This window comes from Aphelocoma coerulescens, chromosome 2 (genome assembly GCF_041296385.1).
Source record: "Aphelocoma coerulescens isolate FSJ_1873_10779 chromosome 2, UR_Acoe_1.0, whole genome shotgun sequence".
In the NCBI taxonomy this organism is placed as follows: domain Eukaryota; kingdom Metazoa; phylum Chordata; class Aves; order Passeriformes; family Corvidae; genus Aphelocoma; species Aphelocoma coerulescens.
In genome coordinates this window covers 55,814,699-55,834,548 of record NC_091015.1, presented here as the reverse complement: position 1 = coordinate 55,834,548, position 19,850 = coordinate 55,814,699, and the positions used below count along the sequence as shown (strand labels likewise).

The following is a 19,850-nucleotide window of genomic DNA, read 5'->3' as shown; positions in this document are numbered from 1 at the left end:
TTGGTGAGCATATCATCATCTTACTTTAGAAAACTGTAGAAACTTTAGAAAACATTGCTGTTTTTTCAGCAATGGGGAATAATCAGTTCTGCATATGAAACTATGAAGTTTTGCTGCCATTCACTTTAATGAATAAGGTATTTTATGCTGTATTGCTGAAATGATTAGAGCCAGGAGGATTTAAAGAAACGGTAAAGAGAATAACAGCAGAGGAGCGAGCGCAGAAGTGTCTGTTAATGAATAAATTGGAAGACATGCATTACTGGAAAATATCTTGGCTTATAATGAAACAAAGGAAGCAAAGAGCATTGTGTGTGATACGTTTAAAGGTGGATTTACTCCTGCAAGAGATGGGAAGTCAAAGTCTAGGATTAACAAACCTGTTCTAAAAAGCTCTATGAAGTCAAAACATAGTCTAGAGAATATTCTTAGTAGTACTTCTGCCTTCTAAATCTCGCAGGTTTTTCTCTGCAGTTAATGCATCCCTCTTGGCTTATTCTGTCACTGACTGCCCCAGTGCTATGTCTACCCCTGCTCCTCCTGTTTTTTTCCAAAGCTGTGGTCTTCTGACTTAATCTTTGCAATAGTCTTAATGACATTTACTTTTTTTTTTCATTGTCTCTTTCTGTAGATAAATTGAGATATTATACTGATAGTGTATATATAATATAGATATATTAAGATAGTATACTGATTGCATGGTGCTTTATAACCAATATGGCCTTTCTTCTGTATTTGACAACATATATTAACTGGTTTTTGTTAGGGTTGGGAGACCCTGCTTCCTTTTATGTTGCTGTGATTTTTCTATTGAATGGATTCATGATGTCACTGTTCTTCATATATGGTACATACCTCAGGTAAGGCAGTTGAGACTGAACTTTTTAGTTGGTACTAGCTGTCAGTTTTTAGACAAAATTTGAAAAAGTGAATGTAAAAATATTTTTATGGGACATTGATTATCTGTTTGTACAGCAGTAGTGCTTTTTTTTTTACGTATATATTGTCACTAAAAATTACTGAAATGGAGAAGCTTTTTGCCTCAAATAAATGATGATGCTGGAAAAAATTGTGGAAAATTTCAGTGAGGTGGTATCTCATTGATACCACTGGGTTGTGGATAAAACTAGATGCTGTATGTGTTTTAAACAGCTTTTGACATATTTCTGCTCTTAAAATTATCACTGTAACTCATTTTTAAACACAAGTTGAATGACAGTGTACTTTTATCCAAGACTGGGGTTTTCCCAGTGCTTTGCCTCAAGTTGTATTTGCATGTATTTCCATTTTAACTTAACTGAGAAGGCAGCATATTTTTTGACATAATGCATTCTTTTGGACAAATTGTATGCGCTTCCCTTTTTCTATAAATTTGTGTTTTCAGCATCTGTCCTTACATTTCAGGAACTGTAATACACTTTCCTACAAAAATAGATTCTACATTCAGCAGAAAAACAGAAGTGGAAATATCTTTTCTGTTTACGTCTGTTTTCATGTGTTGGTTTTGCCAAAAAGTGAAAGGCAGCAATATTTTCCTCTGAGAGATGTGATTGGTTTTCCCCCCTCATTCATTTTCTGGCTTCATTGTCATGGGTTTTTTTCTTTCTTTCTGTCTCTGAAGCTTGTGCTGCTAGTTCAAATGAGGAATAGCCCAGGGCAGATGCTGTCAGTAGAAAGAGGAAGTTGCCTAGTGCATGTTTTGAGGAAATAGGTAAACTTTGAATATTCGTGTCATTAACTTGTAGTATTTCTCTTAAGGGAGTTATACAGAAATTCACGTTTTATATATGAATGTCATTGGAAAAATCACTGAGCTCTTTATTTCTCAGTACTTTCTTTAGAAAGCACAGACCTTGAGTTTTGTTTCTGGTTTGGCATGGTTTTTAGCGAATTTTTGTTTTGTTTCTAGGGATAACATTTTTAATGTTAAGCACATTCTTTTTCTCATTTTTCATATTAGTGTTGAAGCTTTTGGAATTCATGGGATGTAAGGTTGAGTTTTATGTGCAAGAGTGCACAATTCCTGGAGATTGTTTTACCACTCAGTTGGTATCTTTAATCCTCAGATTTTGTACCCAGAACCTACTGGTTCTGTTTGACTTGTATATTAGTGATGAGTGAAGGATCTGAGAGGATTTGAAGGGGGTTTTTTTGGTTGGCTTTTTTTTTTGTGTGTGGTTGATTTTTTTCTTTTTTTGTTGGTTTGTTTTTGGTTTTGTTTAAGAATCTTAACAGCTGGCTGCTTTTGTTTAGTAGCAAAAATGGCATAATCTGTCATTCAAAGTAGTAGTGAATTTGTGTGCACAAAAATGTTCTTTGCTTTATATCACATAACTTGAGTAATTACAAATCTGTTCAAACAAATGTATTGCTCTTTTGAAATGGGATAAATCTAAGTAATATCTTTGGGTTTAGTTTTGCTGTTTATTCAATTGGTGAATTTGATTGGTTTGGAAATGGAAAAAATCCTTAAGTCAAGGGCTTAAAAAGCTTCCTCATGTTAACATCACAGTATTTCACATAAAAATTAAATTGCATCTTGCATTCACCATATAATGAGTTAATTTTAAAGTGTGTTTTTTGAATGTGCTTGATTTGATTACCTGAAATTAATCTTTAGACTGAGACCAAAATTTCCTGTTAGGGTGACTGAGCATGCAGATTCTGAAATTTACTGCTCTACATCTTAGGGAAGAAGTACTGCATTTATATCACCTGGTTTTTAAAAGCACCAGATATAATGATCTAAACCAAAATTTGTGAGCAGTGGAATAACTGTTTTCCAAGTTATTAACATTAAAATCGGTGTTCTGCAGAAAAGAGTTGATGTATGAAGAACTGGTTTGCTCTGAAATAAACAGTCTGACTAACTAGTATTTTAATATTGTATGTACTCAGTTGATTGCTTTCCTTTGGTGCTTGAAAGCATTCTTCCCTTCCCCCCAATAAACTTAGCTGTACACAAGTGCTGCTTCACATTTTTTAAGCAACATTGACTATTAAGATTCTGTTGTACCTATTTTTCCTCTTCTTTTCACAGTGGGAGTCGTCTAGGAGGCCTTGTTACTGTGTTGTGTTTCTTTTTCAATCATGGAGAGGTAGGTCTCCCTCCCCCACCACCCCTTTTTTTAAAATTATTGTTGAAGTTTAAGCTAATTCTTATTTCACTAAATGTAGTGATGTTGCATATTTATTTGAGATTGAATTTAAATAACTTAAATTCAAATAAATTTAATGAATAAGACACAATTGAAAGCTAAATAGACTATAACTGGAAAATGCATAGCACAGTCTTATGTCAGTTCAGTGCTTAAAATAAAAAATCAGCAGGAAATATATTGTAAATTGGTCCTGAGACTGAAACTTAGTAGCACAACGCCTTCAAGTTTCAAAACATCTGAATACTCTATTTTCATGCCCATTCCACACATAACTGGGCTTCATGTACCATATGAGTAAACTTTAGAAGGTTCTTTAAATTGCTATATATTTTACTGGAAATTCATCAATACAAAGAAAAGTGCAAAGAAACCTCTGTGTTACTGATATACTGTACCCAGGATACAGAGAATTTAGAAATAGTGTATGTATATAAAGGATTCCAGTGCTAAACTTGTTAAGTCAGCTGCATTGCAGGAAAGAAAAAACAAGAAACTGTCACTTAGAATATCTCCTGGTTTTCCCAGTTAATGCTGTTCATGTCATTGTTTCATATTTTGGAAGAAAATTCATAGCTTTTATTCTGATTCCCTTGGGCAGTTTTGGTGGTTTTTTTGAATTTTTGAATTTATGTTATGTTTTCCTATTTTACTGAGCTGAACTTGATAGAGAATACTGAGTAGTAAGAACATTTAGTTGTACATAACCGAATTAAAGATGCTTCCATTCACAGTAAGCTTTGACAGTTTTCTTATAAGACAAAAATCTGTGTGATGAAATTGCTATTTTATTTTCAAGTTTCATTTCAAATGTTTTTCTTTAAATATTCCCCATGGATGCATGGAGGATATTTAAAGAATTTAAGCATTCAAGAATTTAAGTATTTTAAAGCATTGTCACCCGTGGATGTTGAACTGCCTGGTTGAGACTAACCATTAGAGTTGCTAAACTTCTTTTGTGTTCTGCAAGTGTAAACATAACATTTTATGTGGATTTCTATTCTTAATGGCATCCTGAAGTGAAAGGATGTTTTATCCTTTGCTAGGGAATACTGCTAGAATAGGGACTATTTTGCTGGGTCTGTGAAGGTGGCAAGTGTAACTTCAGAAGGAAACATGTTGAAAACTTCGAGGTAGTGGGAGCAGTAATGAGAAGGAACATTTATTTCACTGTGGTACAAGGAGTTCTATCCATAGGAGACTGTAGGAGAGCTTCTCTCTCTGTGTGAATGATTTGACTTAGGGAAAAAGCACAGATAATGTATTTTGGAGAATGGTATGAAATCAGATCTGCACAGCTCTACACAGATGAAGTCTGGGTTTAGGTAGAGCTGAAGCAAGGCAACCCCGACTCAGGCTCAGCTGTATGGATTTCTGGAGAACAGTAGGAATTACTTGCAGAGGTGCAGCGTTGGGCCCCAGCTGGCACTTTGTGTTTGGACTGTAGCTGCATGAAATAACTCAGACTCACTTGATATGGTTGTGTATATAGTTATGGTAGTACATGTAGTTACAGGCACAGGGGTGGTCTCTCCTCAGCGGGTGCTCTGTTGAATCCCATGCTGTGGGTGTGCCCGTGTGTAAGAGATACCCAGCTCTTCGATACGCCTCTGATTATGTGCAAATCATCTCGTGTGGGTCGGCAGTGTGTGCAGTCGAGCTAGACCAGCTGCTAAAAATTTCCTTTCCTATTTGGGAAGGCTAGGACTGAGCTACACGAGTAATCCTGATCTGCAAGTCTTGGTAGCTCAGCTCTAATGCTGTGTAAAAGTGGTATGTAAAAATACTCTCTGGCTTTGAGCTAGTGACCCTAAAGCTGTATGTTTTTATTTGTGCTGTGCTTGTGCGACTGTGTTTTAATGATTTCAAACTTAGAAAAATCTGATGTATTTCTACCTGCAGCAGAGTGAGTTTACAGCCTTGATAAATCATCCACAGATGATTGAGTTTAGCATTACATTCCAAATATAGAAAAGTAGCATAGCCCACATTAGTCAATCCACTTTTAAGGTAATGCTTCCTTTTTATGGTTGTAAATGCTTGTCATTTTTTTCCTGTCTTATCTCCTCCAGTGTCATAAGATTTGGTAAATCAAATGTTGCTGTAGTCTTGAAAAATATTCAAAATGACTACACTGCTTTAGAATAATCATGATTATATTTATTACTTATTAAAAAAAATTAACTCATCACATCTTTGCAGTCAGCTGAGGACAGCACATTAGTACATATATTTATGAAAGGTTTATTTTAATGATAATTGGAGCTTCTACAGAGAGTGCTTCTAGACATCGGGGACTGTGATTAATGTCATGGGTTTCTGTACTTTGCTTTTATTTTACACTATTAATTTAACATATTTGGGAAAGAACAAGACAATAAGCAAGGAATTACATAATGTTGATTTTAGTGACTTATTTGGTAAAACAATGTTTTGAAAAATGGTTTAAAGATTCTAGGAAGCAAAGGAGAAGGAGCATCCTGGCAATAGTATCCTACAAGCTTTTCATAGATTCATTATGGTCCATGCTAAGATGAATTACATTTTTCTCCTGTAGTCATAAAGAACCTGCTTCTAATTTTTAAAGCAAATCTATTGATAGCCACTTTGAACCCACTTTTTTTATGTCAAAGTACTCCTATAAAGTTGTATTTGTTCTTTATTATGGTCAGGGCAAGCACTTTTTATAAAGAGCTGGATATAAACATTGGGGACAACAGTTGTACTTGAGCCATTTGCTATGAGGCCCTTTATTTATTTGTCAGGAACCCCATTAATTAAGGAATTAATGAAAAAAACTGTTCAGTTAACTTCACTGTATTACGCTTTGCTTTATCAGGGTTAAAGAGTGGAACACATAAGTTAATGTATAAGTAGTATAGGGTCTGTGTGAACTTAATTTCCTGAGTTTAGTGTACTGGCCTGTTTTGGAGGGCAGCTTCAGATTTTATACTTAACGTGCTGTTGCTAATAGAAATGTGAAGTGTTTATAACCTAGAGAGCTCTAGCATAATGAGGAGTATATTGGTTTATCCTTCAGATTATTTCCCCGCTCACTGTCTCTAAGGGTGGCAAGGCACTGCCTGAATTTAAGAGTGATTTACCTGGAAGAGTTGATAATTTCAGCAGAACCAGGGACAAGCAGCTGCTGTCCGGCTTTTTTCCTGGATGTTGTCTAGCTGCCACATTTCATTTTGGAAAAGCAGTGATCTATTTTAATTAAACAGTGCATATTAGGCCTCAAGTATGGAAGCCACTTCCTTTTCCTTCCTGTTTTCTGTTTCCTGGCTTGGTTTTTTACCTTTCTGACTAAAACCTTGTGTAGCTTGGTTTTTGCTTTATTGGAGTATCTGTAGTCACTCATTTTAAAATACAAATGCATGTCTTTATGGAAATTTATCAGTGAATGTTACCATCTAACCCACTTCTTATTTTTAGTGCACTCGTGTTATGTGGACTCCACCTCTTCGTGAAAGTTTCTCGTACCCATTCCTTGTGATGCAGATGTTGCTTTTGACCTATATTCTCAGGTACCTCTCAGTTTATACTTGGGTCTTTACAATGCTTAAAAAAAATTGAATGTCACAGGACATTTATTTAAGTGCCTTTATTTAAATACTTATTTTAATGTCTCCATGTGCTGTAACAATGGTATCATTAACAGAGAAACTTTCCTGTGGCTGTTACATTGCAGACGCTGCACCAGTAGAACTGCAGTCATATTACTCACTTAATAAAAGGAAAAACTTTGCAACTTGAAGACATGATTAACATAAAAATCAGAATTATTGTGTTGGCAAATACGTATCTAAAGTAAAAATCAGAATTTTTGGTTGATGTCCCTTCCTTCCCATGAGAAACAAGCTGATACTTCATCAATTGGTTTTGTCCCTCTTGGAGAGTGGTATGTTGGCTGCACGTAGAGTAAGCCTATGCTTTGCAACAGAGGATGCTATAGGCACCCATAAGCTAGTGTGTTCTTGCAGTTTTCTATGACTCATTAACTAGTCTATTTAACTAGTTCAATGATTTAGAGCAGTCTAATTACATTAATGCAGGGATGCTCTTGAGTTTATTAGCCCTGCTTTTCCGTAATTGTTTCTGGCTTGCAACGTGATTACGTTACTGTCTTGCCTCTGCCTTGGAAAATAAGCATGACCATTCATACTTTAGGGTTTCTGCACCAACTCCATTGCATCAGATTTACAATGTATTTATGATTTAGCTGAACTTAGTATTTATAACCACAAATTTTCCTTTATTAGGTCATACCAATTTGTAGTTACTGATGTTTTAAGCAAAAATATTTCATGCTTGTCACTAATTTGTGGTTTTTGTATGAGGAAAAGATATGTGCTCTCTAGAATTTAGGGAAATTTGAAACATGATGTGTTTCTGAACTGAACTTGAAGCAACACAGGATTAAATATTTTAAGTAGCGCTTATTTCAGGACATGGAGAATAGACTGGGGTTTCAGTTACAGATGAGTTTGTCATTGTCTCCTTCCCTGAAACACCACTCAGGATTGCTAGCAGAAAGTTGCAGAAAGTAAATATGGAAGAAATATGAGAGTGAGGAGTTAAATCACTTTCAAATGCAGACCATTCTGAAGTAGCTGGGATTTCAGCTGAAATGGAAATGGTTGTGACCTGACTGTAGAGTTGTCACAAGAAGGTGAAGCACTTGCAAATGACACACTTTGGCCTGCTCTACTACATACTGCCAGGAGAAGACTTGTTTGGTAATCAGTGACTCATCAAATAGTTAAGAAACATTAAGCATCAGAGCTGTTGTCATGGAAACTCAAGAAAAAAAGAATATTAAATTTACTTGAGCAGTATTATTTGTAGTTGATCAATATTGCTAGTTATTTTCCAAGGTAACTGTTTTTATTGCATTTTCTATTGTGCTTTTCAGTTATATGTAAATACCTGTGTAATTGTACTTACTGATGCCTATTCTGTCTCTTTTTCCCAAGGATTCCGAGTATTAATACAGGAAGCTTGATTGCACTGTGTGTTTCTAATGTCTTTTTCATGCTTCCCTGGCAGTTTGCTCAGTTTGTTCTTCTAACTCAGGTAAGCCTATATTTACCTGTAAATAGCCTCTTTGTCTAATCTGGACAAATGGACTGCTTTCTGAATTCACTGAATTCACAACTATACCAGCGCTTTCCTTTTAGCCAGATTTCACTCTTGCTCTCAGGAAAGATTCTCACCATTTATCACATCAGTATTTTTCTAGTCTTGGGTTTAAAAGTTGACCATTTACACCACTTAGTATTCTGTCTCCAGGATTAAAACAATTTGCTTTTCCCATAAAAACAGCCTTCAGCCTGAGATCAGTACATTAGGACAAGAAAAAACTTTGTGTTTTGAAGTACAAAAATTAAAAAAGGCATTGATCTTGAATCTCTTAAGGCTGTTCTAAATTTTTAAATATACCAGTGTTTGCATGGCATGTGGTATCTGGCATGATTTTGCATGATTTCCTGTTTAATTTTGATGAGTCTGTGAGTAGTGGTGTAATCTGAGACTTTGGGTAGTTGAGGTACCTTTAGTAACCATTGAAATTAGTGAATGTTAACAGGAACAGTAGGATACTGTCATACAGCAACTTTCTTAGTGTTTGATTGAAATGAACTGAATTTCAATTGGTTGATACGTAGCCTGTTGACTGAAATTCATCTGTGTCTCCAGACCTTTTCACTTGTTTGCCTTACTTGAAGCAGACGTTGCTTGGTTTGAATTGATAGCTTTAAACAATCAATATAAGCTGTGCTGTGCAAGTTTTCTAACTGCATAAGAGGAAACCAATAAACTCTGTAAAATATTGAAAGAAAATTGTCACTATAACCTGTTTAAGATGCTGAACCTGAAATTAGAAATTATGGGTTCACTTTGTAATTTCATTAATTTCCCATGTGACTTGTAACAGGCTGTCTAATCAATAAGTCAACAAGTCTTATTTTCCTCAGCAGCAAATTGTGGATGTTTCCATACTTTGCTGAAAACTTAAAATTAATGAGTAATTCTTTTGTGGTTTTGACTGATACAGTTCGGGTTTTTTGGTTTTGGTTGGTTTGGGTTCTTTTGTTTGTTGGGGTTTTTTTCTGTTTTGGTTTGGTTTATTTGTTTTGGTTTTTTGTTTGTTTGGTTTGGATTCTTTTGTGTTTGATTTTTTTTAAATTTTGTTTTAAATTTAAAGGTGGAAGGTAGTGTGTTAGTGCTGCATTTTGGTGACTTGCATTTTTATAAAATTGAATACTTATTTCTTAAATATTCAACTGTGTTTGATAATTCTTATTCAGAGCACCACAATAGGATTTTTGAAAGAAATCATTATGAAATGCCTAAGTACTTAGCAAAAAATAGCAGTAAGAGTTAATGATTGTTTGAATAATCTCTTTTTTTGCATGAAAGAGTGTACCAGTGCAAAGTGTTTTAACTTCTCTTTCACTTTTGATTTTAGATAGCTTCATTATTTGCGGTGTGTATTATGGGTTATATTGACTCCAGCAAATTACAGAAGATACTATCTGCTCATATGGTAATGCTTTTTTAAAAAATCTTAAATCCTCTAGAACTAGTCAAAGCGTGAAAAGAGACCATTTGCCTGAAGTGTTTTCCTTAGTTGCACAAAGGTTGAAAACATGCAGTAGTAAGGGAGGGAGGGGTCTGGATTGGAACTAAAATTGGGTTTTGAAAACTACTGAAGTCTTGACCATGGAAAATGTGGTTTAACTATTTGGAGAGATATCTAGAAAGGAGGACAAGAAAATAAAACTGTTAAGCTGAAGACCAATTTTTCTTTTTTTTTTTTTTTCCAAAACTGGGTGAGAAAGCCAAGAAAGAAAGGAGTTGATGATAAGTAAAAGATGTGTAAGTTTCTGCATAATAGCTGGTTTTAATTTTTAAAGTTGAGCTAACGATCAAGTTTTGTTCTTTGAAGTGAGATTACAGTTTTAAATATAAAGGAAGATGTAGACAAGTTTTTTTAAGAAATGTGATTGTGTTTAAAAATATTTTTTTTTGCTAAAATTGTGCTATGCTAACTCAGTGGGTGAAAAGAGAATATTTTCCCAGAAAAGAAACTAAATTATATTTCATATGTTTAAAAACATTTTTTTAAATACTGTAAATGATAAGCTAAAGGCAGTAGTAAGTTCTATGCACTCATTTCTCATATAAACCAGGGACAAAATAAGCAGATTTGTTCAGTAGATTTTGACAGAAGCAGGATGACATACTTAGGCTTTCTGGCTTATGTCAATAGCTAATCATAATTTTGGTACAGAAGTGCCATAAATAGCCTATTTTCAGATAGATAAACAGTCATGTTATATTACAGAGACAGCTTAGTGAGTCTGGGTAAACTGCCAGTCTGTTTTGTGGTGTTTTCAATTTTTGCCTCCCCCCAACCCTGCTCCTTCTGTGGAAAATGAAAGTCTTAAGTATATGAAGAGGGGAGTAGAAAAGTCTGTAAATTACTATGTTATTTTTCCTTATTCCTGTGTATAAAAGAAGACAGAGCTTCCTTATTGATTTTTGCCCTCCAAGTTGGAAAATGCTATTCAGATTGCTTTCTGTTAAAAAAGAGAGCCCAGTAGATCAGGATGGTGGATAAAAGTTTCAGCCTTTGACTTTCAAACTCATATAATTAGGTGCATATCATCAAATAGTCAGAGTTCTGCGTCTTTGACTTTGATGATGATGGTATTTAAGTGTATGTTTGTCAGTTAGGAGGAAAGAAGACATCTAACATTCTATTCAACATTTTTATGTTTGTCTTGAAATCTAAGAGGTAACAAACAGGATGGAGAACTCATACAGTAATTTGGAAAAAAATTAATATGTTAAGAAATAACTTCGGAAATGTAGCTATTGTATCACATAAATTTATCATATGACCAGCATTTGTTCTTAAGTACTTTAAAAAAATAAATTAAAACAATGATCTACACTTGGCTACCTGCTGCCATTAAGTCCTTACAATCAGTGTTTTTAGATCAAATTTGCAAGTGTGAATATCAGTCTTGCACTTGCCTGTAAAGCAGGTGTTTTTAAATTTAAAGCTGTTAACACATTAGGTAATTCTTACCTTTTCTATTTTAAATGGAATTATTTTTATTTTCTTCTTTCAGGTATCTCTTCTCGTGTGTTTTATTCTGATGTTTGGTAATTCAATGTTACTGACATCATATTATGCTGCATCTTTAGTAGTTATCTCGGTAAGTTGCTTAAAAAGAATCAAAGGACATGTTAAGACTGCAATGCTGTTATATATGTATTGATGTAAAATACTGCTGCATTACCAGGCAGATGAGAAGCCTTTCATGTGAGAAACAGAATTAGACCATCATGATATCTGGTGAAAGGGTAAATACTAATTCAAGAAATCATGAATTTACACCAAAACCTCTTTGTAAGAGAAATTCAGTTAAGACTCAGCTCTTCTGCTTTTATAGCTCCCTTCTTTTTATAAAAATATAAAATTTACCATGTATGTAATTTTGACCAGAGTAACTGTAAAACAAGAACATGAGCAAGGAGGAGCTTCATTTAAATGCTTCTTATTGATAGTGAATCCTCTAGTGCAGAACAAATGACTAAGCCATATATAATAGTGGTTTAAGACCGTTTGAAACTGCTGCATCATACTGCGATTTAAGTGAAATTATTCACTGAACATTCATCATCTCATCATTCATTATCTCAATTTTTCCTTAAATAGGAAGAAAACCCACAACCTCTTTCAGTTTCATATAGTTCCTCATAAGGGATTTATGTACATAAGAAATAGGAGATAAGGTGTTGTGAGCAGATCCTATTTAGCTTACTGTAAATCATCTTAATTTTTGATTCTTTTTGTCTCTTTGTTTGTTTGTTTATATTTTGTCCATTGCAGGAGTGTGGTAATTTCTCATTTATGCTAACAATAAACTGCCTTGGCTGCATATTTGCTGTGGTATAGTTTGCTTGTTATAAATCCTTTCTACTTTCTTGTAGCAGCTTTTTAAATTATATATTAAGTACAAGTTGAGTTGAGTCCTCAACCTGTTGAGTTCCTTGCTTATTTTCTGCTTTGAAAAAAGTATTTGTTGTTTGTGTGTTATTTGGATGCTTATATTGGCCTCAGTCTCTCATATGGACTGGATTTCTGGAGGCTTTTAATTACATTGTTTGTCAAATTAGCCTAAAATGGGTCTTCCTTGTGTCATAAAATGAACATACTGTGAAACAGAAAGGAGTGACTCCTACCACCCTCCATGCTCTGTTGCCTTACTTGAAAATTGTTTGTATTATGCTGCCAGTAATTTATTTATTGCTTAAGTCTCTTGTCATTCACAGAAGCAGACAGGATTCAGTTTCTCATTGGCTTTGATTTAAAGAAGCTTAGAACTGAATAGTACAGAATCCCCTTACTTGTTCAGGAGAAAAGTAGTCTTCCATTAATTGTACTCGAACTGCAGGAAGAGATTTTATGTTGGCAAGTTTTGCCAGTGCAGGGTGAAATCATATTAGTATATATTTGTTTGTATCTCAGGTTGTATTAGCTATGGAAGATTTTTTAATAAATAACTGTGTGATGCAATAGGCTTGCCAAAAGGAAAAACCTCTCATTCAGGGTGCTAGAATCGCTTGTTGTTATTACATTACCTGAAAATGTGCATTCATTTTTTTATTAGGGAATTCTCGAATGGAGTCCAAAAGTCTTGAAAAGGCGCAAAAGAGAAGTCTATGTATGGGTAAGGAATTCCATATATTTTGAATTTCAGAGAAAAACTATGACTTTTTTTTTTCAGTCAGGTACAGACATAACTTCTGGTTTAGTTTCTAATCACTAAAAATCAAGGAATATAGCTGAACTACTGTCTTTAATAAATTGTCAATGTTCCCAGCAATTAATCTTAAATTCCTAAAGAAATAAAGAGGGCATAAACATACATTTATATCAGAAAGCTGAAATAGCCTTTAAATGGCAACACATTTAATTCTAAATTGTCAACTTTACATGTTTACAAAACCTAAGATCTGTATGGAAATCCTTTTAAAGTAAAGGTCAATTTAGAAAAGGTAGGTAAAAGGCTAACAGTGCTTGCAGAAATGGAGATTGATACTGCATTAGTATATTCACTAAAATGTGTCCTATATAATTTTTTAAGGATATTTTTATGACAACAGCAAACAGCTTAAAATTACATAGGGAAGCAAGTCAGAGTAAAACACTGTAGGGTGTGTGGGTGAGTTTTGAGGGTAGTAGAAGTCATGTCCATACAGGGAGAACACTCCCGAAACTATTACAAATAAAAAACAACACTGTAGAAAATATGAGAAGCGACTTGCTGCTTAAGACATAATGTTAATATGTCAAAATGTATTACATGGGAACATACCAAGACTATGCCTGACTTAAGAAAGGCATTCTTATTAAATGAAGGGTAAGCTGTTAGCAGAACTGGATGAAATTCATACAGTTATTATAAAGGCATTAGAATAGGAAAGAATTAAAATATTTATAGCAAACTGCAGTGCATGTATACATGCCTGGCTGTGGTACCAGGGAAAATCAGAGTGTAGGCAAATCTCACATCAGTTTTCTGAACTAGAGATCCAAGGCATTTGTGGAACAGCAGACTAATAAATCTGGTTTTGGCAAAAGAATAAAAACATGTACAACGAGGAATTTGTTAAGCTGTATGTATGTGCAGCATAATGGGAGACATCCAATGCAGCCTCTGTGGAAGGAAGTCATGCCTCAAAAAAGTGTTTGACTTCTCTGAAGGATGTAGATAAGGGTGTGTGGGTGAATGTAATGTACATAAATTTCAGGAACTCTTTGGAGAAGCTATCTAACTGGAACTATAAAAGAAATTAAGCTCTATGAGATAAGGTGCGAATGTTAGAAGGTCAGAAACAAAGGGTGGGATTAAATGGTAAATTTTCAAAAGACCACCACAACCCTAAAAGCATATATAAAATAATTGATCCTAAATAAGGTCTTACCATTCAACAGAGAAATCTCATTATTCTTAAGGAAAGTTCTCTGAACACATCAATTCACTACTGAGGAGGTACCTAAAAGGAAAATACATGATGGCAATCATGGAGAAGGACCTGTAGAGAAAGCAGAATTTTTTTTTTTTAATTTTGTAAATTCATACGTAACATTGTAAATACTGCATGTAGTCTCAATGTGTTATTTAAAAAAAAAAATCAATTCAAAAGCTAGAATGCCTCCCCCCCAACATCTACTACCATTAAGTAGAGTATGGAGATAATTATTAATATAGATTTACCAAATAGCCAAGATTTTAAAATACGGTAGAATTCTACATCTTGTAAAATAAAGGGAAATATTACAAAGCCAGTGGATAAAAGTAGGATATAATTACAGTTTTTTTAGTGCCCCTTACGCTAGCAGCAGTAAGCTTGTAAGGGATAAAAAAGTTACTGTGGAAGCAAAAAAACCAGAGGCATTCAGTAAAGGATTAGGATACCTCCTAGGTATTTAGGTTTCTTAGCAGCCATTAAATGACATGACTGAATGTAGCCCATCGTCACATAAAAACCCTGGTTACATTAGGGCAAAGATCAGTTTGTATTTTGTTGCATTCTCTCTGAAAGCATCTGCTGTGAGTCCCAAATAAAGGATACTGAGACAGGTTGTCCTATTCAGCTGATCCAGTTTTATGAAGAATTAGCTAGATTAAGCTACACTGCCAAGAATTTAACCTTCCTGCTACAGAAATAAACTTGATACATAACTGAAAGTAGTAACTGTACATACTTTGTTTATATTTCCATCAAGTTTTAACCTCAGATTATCTTGAGACGATGCTATAAATCAGCAAATTCCTCTGAAGATTTGAATTACCAGGGTAGCACAACCTGATAATGTAGAGCAGCTCTTGTCCAAAAACAATCCCTACACACTGGGATTGTTTTTGCAGATTGATCTGCAGAACAGATGGAACTGACAGTGAGGCTGCCCCTGTTTAAAGTTAACTTTGGTACCCCCTCTGCTACAATATTGTATGCAGTGGTACAGCTGTAGTGTAAATCAGTTGCACAAAATGATTTCAGCTGTAACATAGGAGAGTTTGTAAGTAGTAGCTAAATTTAAGAAGCCTTTTAAAAAATTTTGTAGAAGTTAAAGACGTCTTCATTTCATTCTAAATATATTTTTCAAGGTCATTGAAGGATGTGCCTGGTTATTTGGGACAGTCACCTTGAAATACCTGACTTCTCTTGTGTTTGGAATAGCTGATGATGTAAGTTCTCTTATCAGAGTATCTGGTTGGTGTCTTCCAAAAATTTTATAACTCTTCATATTTGATTTTGATATCTTACTGATATACTTTCCTGAATTTCCAGTATTTGTTTTGCAGAAGTGGGAGAGAGCTTGTATATTTGCCTTTTCTTTATTATGTATTACCACTTTGAGATGTTATTACCAAAATTTGTGAAAACACAAATATCTTTACTTTTGTCTTAGTGAACGCTCTATGTGTGTTTTAGAATGTGGATTTATAGGGCTTTGTTTGTCTTGGGTATCTTCTACCTACACATTTTCTTTATTTACTCAGTTTGTCAGTTCACTCTTCTCTGAAGCTAATTTTTAGGACAGTTTTGAAATGCTTGTTGTAACAAGTACAGCATTTGCTGTACTTCATTCAGCCCCTTTATTATATTGTTAAAAACCTGTCTGCAGGTGTGTATCAAGGGGTAAAAAATGGAAGCTCACATCTTAAAATATAACTATGCAAAACTATTCTCTTGTTGAATCAAATCACAGTGGTAACACCCTTTTTTTCTGCTGTTTTCTGCTTTTTATTTAACACTATCTAATCTGTGTTAGACTCAAAGATATTATTTAATACACAGGAAGTAGATTTTTGATGCTCCTGTAACAATATTGTAAGTGATATGTACTTCTGCTCTAATTAAAAATATTTCTCATACAATATAATTTCTCATATTTATACTATTTTGTTGTGGAAAACAGGACAGTTTTTGCTTACTACAGTTTGGTATTTCTTTCCTGTATATCCTACCAGGCTCATATAGGAAATATATTGAAATCTAAGTTTATTGGCTACAAGGACTTTGATACATTAATGTATACCTGTGCTGCCGAGTTTGACTTCATGGAAAAAGAGGTAATTTGGTCAAAATATGTGATTGTGGAAGAGGGAACTTCTTGCTTTATCTTCATTTGTAACTTAAAACATTTGAGAACCACACCTCCTTCTGCCATCGTAAGTTCAAGTGCATACTTGTGAAAAGAGAAATTAATGAACTAAAGCTAAATTTAACTGGGCTTATTGCATTTAAATGAACTTAAACCAAAGCAGTGTTTTGATTTTGGATCTAAGGAATGTGCTTGATTGAATGAAAGAAGTGCTTCCTCAGGAATAAATGAAAGGTTACAGTTCTGCAAACAAGATCTTATGGGCCTCTCAGTACCTGGTTGTGAGTATATGGAAAATGTACTGAGAGCTGCAAAGCCCTTATGTAGTAGGTTTAGACTACTGAACAGCACTGAAGCTTCATAATGTGGCATTGATAGACTTGTTTTAGTTTATCAGTGTCTAGATATGCATTTAGAATGTTTATAGGTTAGTCAACCCATAGTACTCACATTCAGGTGAGATACAATCTATTTCTCATCTTTGGATGGCTTGCCAAAGAACTGGAAATAATTTACTGATGACCCTAGTATTATGTCTTTAGTATGATTGCTGGGTGGAGTTTACATTTACATTTTACTTCAGGAAGAGCTCGTTATATTATTTTCTTTAAAATGGTGGTGGTTGGAATAATTATAGATGAAGGAAAGCAATTAATGAAGTTGATTTCCATTTTAGACTCCAGTAAGATACACAAAGACTCTGCTATTACCAGTTGTTCTGGTGGTTTTTGGGGTAATCATCAAAAGGGTGAGTGATTGATTTAGTGAGTCACCTTTACCTTGAATTTACATTTCAGTTTTTTTGAAGGGATTGTTATTTATTTATTTATTTATTTAAGATGGGAAAAAATTGGTGTGGTGGGTCAACCTTTGCTGACTGCCAGGTGCCTGCCAAGCCATGCTCCCATTCCCTACCTTCAGTATGATGGGGAAAGGAGAGTAGAAAAGTCTCACAGGTTAAGATAAGTACAGGGGGCTCACTCTCTGGTTCACTGTCATGAGCAAAACAGACTTGAATTGAGGAAGATAAATTTAATTTTTTGTAAATTAAAAATAGAGTAGGTCTTCAAGAAGCAAACTCAAAACTAAAACCATCTTCCTCTCATCCCCAGGCTCAATGGGTCCCTTCCATAGGCTGCAGTTCCTTTAAGAACTGGGTCAGGATAGGTCCTTTCCATGGGGTACGGTTCTTCAGAAACAGACTGCTCCAGCAATGGTCCTCCACAGCTCCTTCCAGAAAATGTGCTCCTTTGTGGGCTCTTGTCCATAAGCTGCAGTTCTGCCAGGAGCTTTTTTCTTTGTGGGCTCTCTGTGGGTTGCAGCATCCTTCAAGGCATGTGCACCTGCTCTGGCATAGGGTCCTTCATAGGCTGCAGGTGAATATCTTATCTGGTCCACTGTAATCCTTCATGGGGCTCCAGGGGGAAAAAAACCTTACATCACAGTGGTATTCTCCAAAAGCTGCAATCTCATGGTTATCATGGAGCACCTCTTCCCCGTCCTTCACTGACCTGGGTGACTTCAGGTTTGTTTCATTCCCATTTTTCTCACTGCTCTCTCTTAAACCTGGTGCAGAGTTACCTTTTTGTGAACATGTTACCAGTAGAGGCCTTGCCAGTGTTGCTGATGAGTTCAGCTTTGGCCAGTGGTACATCTTGTTTGAAGATGTCTGGATCTGGCTCTCTCTGACATGGGGCCAGGCCCGAGTCTGTTCCCACAGAAGCCACCCCTGCATTGCCCCTGCTACTGAAACCTTGGTACATAAACCCAAGACAGATAGAAAAAATACAGGTTTTCAAAAACATGTATTTAAAATTCTGTATTCTTTTTACAAAGATTTTTGCAAAGGTCCAGCCCTGAGTCAGTGATAAAACTTGCTTTGATGTTAAGCGCCAAAAAAAATTTCTTTTATTTAGCTGATGAATACTAAATCTGGAGTTTATAACTGTTTTTGTAAATTTGATTATGTATAATTTGTATAAAAACAACTTACAGTTTGCACAAGAACAGATGGGATAACTGCTAACTGCCTAGCTAATTAAACATCTTCTAAAAGAAGTTTTAGCTAAAACATTGCATGTCTTTTGTCTTTGCATTATCTCAAAAAGAGATTACCCAGGTGTAGTCTAATTTAGCAAATGTTGAAAATGCTTCAAAATGTTTTTGAAAGTTTGTTCATACTTTTTGTTGTCTCTTGTTTTCTTCAGGCAATTAAATATATTCTGTGGTCCTTGTCTCACACAGGACGATATGAAAAGTAAGTATAGTCTTCTTTTTTAATGTAAAACAGAATTTTATGCTGGAAGTTCATTTGATTTGCTATATGCTGCATAATTCAGAATTCTACAATTAGTTGGACGTTTTTGAAAGGTTGGTTATGTGCAGTTCAGTAACTGAATGGATGTGCTATAAATGGTATTTTTATATTAGAAATAAAACTAAGGTTAGCTGCTAAACCTGTTTTAGACATCTTAACCCATTTATGCCTTGACTTTGTATTTAATTATTTATTTGCTGCTCTGTTCCTAAACCAGTATTTATTTATGTGCCTTTTTGCTTTTTTACTGTAAACAGTGAAAGCAAATTCTTTTTTCCTTATTATTTTTCTTCCAGGTTATAAAGATACCTGAGTTTCATCTCATGGAAGTAATTAAAAAAACCTGCTAAAATCAGTACTCAAGTTTTCCAAATAGATACAGGGATTGAGGAAGATAGTTACTGATTTGCAATTTATTTCAAAGCTTGCATAGAGAGTGAAAAAATTCCTGACACTTGACTCATGCTTACTGGATTAGTTGCATTGTATAATGCCATTAGAGACGCTTTTAAAATAAAACCAGTGCTTCTGTAGTACATAAATAATGGTGGGTTTTGGGTTATTTTTTTCAGAGAAGAACGTTTTAACCATGGTGAGGTAAGATTCTTTTTCTGCACAATTTTATTCCTGTTAATGCAAATACTCCATATTGAAATGCAGGTTGCAGTGGGCTGATGCTGATACACGTAGTTTATTTGAAGCTAAGTATTTGCATCATTAATTCCCTCATCTCAGTTGGGTCTGGTATGTCACCAGAATAACTCTGGAATGTTGAACAAAGGAATATACTAGCTAATGGGGGTGACTGCACAAGAGAGGAATCTTGGGCTTTTACTGTAGCTGTTCAAAAAGACACTGAAATTAGGCTGGACCTTCCATTTTCCACATGGAGACTGAGAAGGAGATTGGTTCCTTTACTGGGGTTTCACATGACACATAATGTTCAAATTCTGTTTGGAAATATGCCATAATGAATATAACAGTACACATGGTTCTTTTTAGTAAAATTGTGCAAAGCAATGTAGTGCATCCTGCTCTGAAGCCCTCGGCACAGGAAGAACATGGATCTGTTAGAGCAGGTCCAGAGGAGGTCCACAAAAACAGAGGGATAGAGCACCTCTCCTATGAAGACAGGCAGAGAGTTGGGGCTGTTCAGCCTGGAGAAGAGAAGGCTGCAGGG

General features: G+C 34.9%; 1 protein-coding gene across 1 annotated transcript in view; it reads left to right on the top strand.

Annotated features, from left to right (window-relative positions):
* Nucleotides 1-19,850, top strand: part of DPY19L1 (dpy-19 like C-mannosyltransferase 1) — a 44,332-nt gene that overhangs the window by 13,687 nt on the left and 10,795 nt on the right. Inside the window, exons 7-18 of the mRNA XM_069007601.1 lie at nucleotides 767-860; nucleotides 3,041-3,098; nucleotides 6,597-6,688; nucleotides 8,138-8,237; nucleotides 9,631-9,708; nucleotides 11,303-11,389; nucleotides 12,848-12,907; nucleotides 15,353-15,433; nucleotides 16,220-16,321; nucleotides 17,030-17,101; nucleotides 18,561-18,610; nucleotides 19,243-19,267. Coding sequence (XP_068863702.1) covers nucleotides 767-860; nucleotides 3,041-3,098; nucleotides 6,597-6,688; nucleotides 8,138-8,237; nucleotides 9,631-9,708; nucleotides 11,303-11,389; nucleotides 12,848-12,907; nucleotides 15,353-15,433; nucleotides 16,220-16,321; nucleotides 17,030-17,101; nucleotides 18,561-18,610; nucleotides 19,243-19,267 — 899 coding nt within the window. The remainder of the gene's footprint in view (nucleotides 1-766; nucleotides 861-3,040; nucleotides 3,099-6,596; nucleotides 6,689-8,137; nucleotides 8,238-9,630; nucleotides 9,709-11,302; nucleotides 11,390-12,847; nucleotides 12,908-15,352; nucleotides 15,434-16,219; nucleotides 16,322-17,029; nucleotides 17,102-18,560; nucleotides 18,611-19,242; nucleotides 19,268-19,850) is intronic.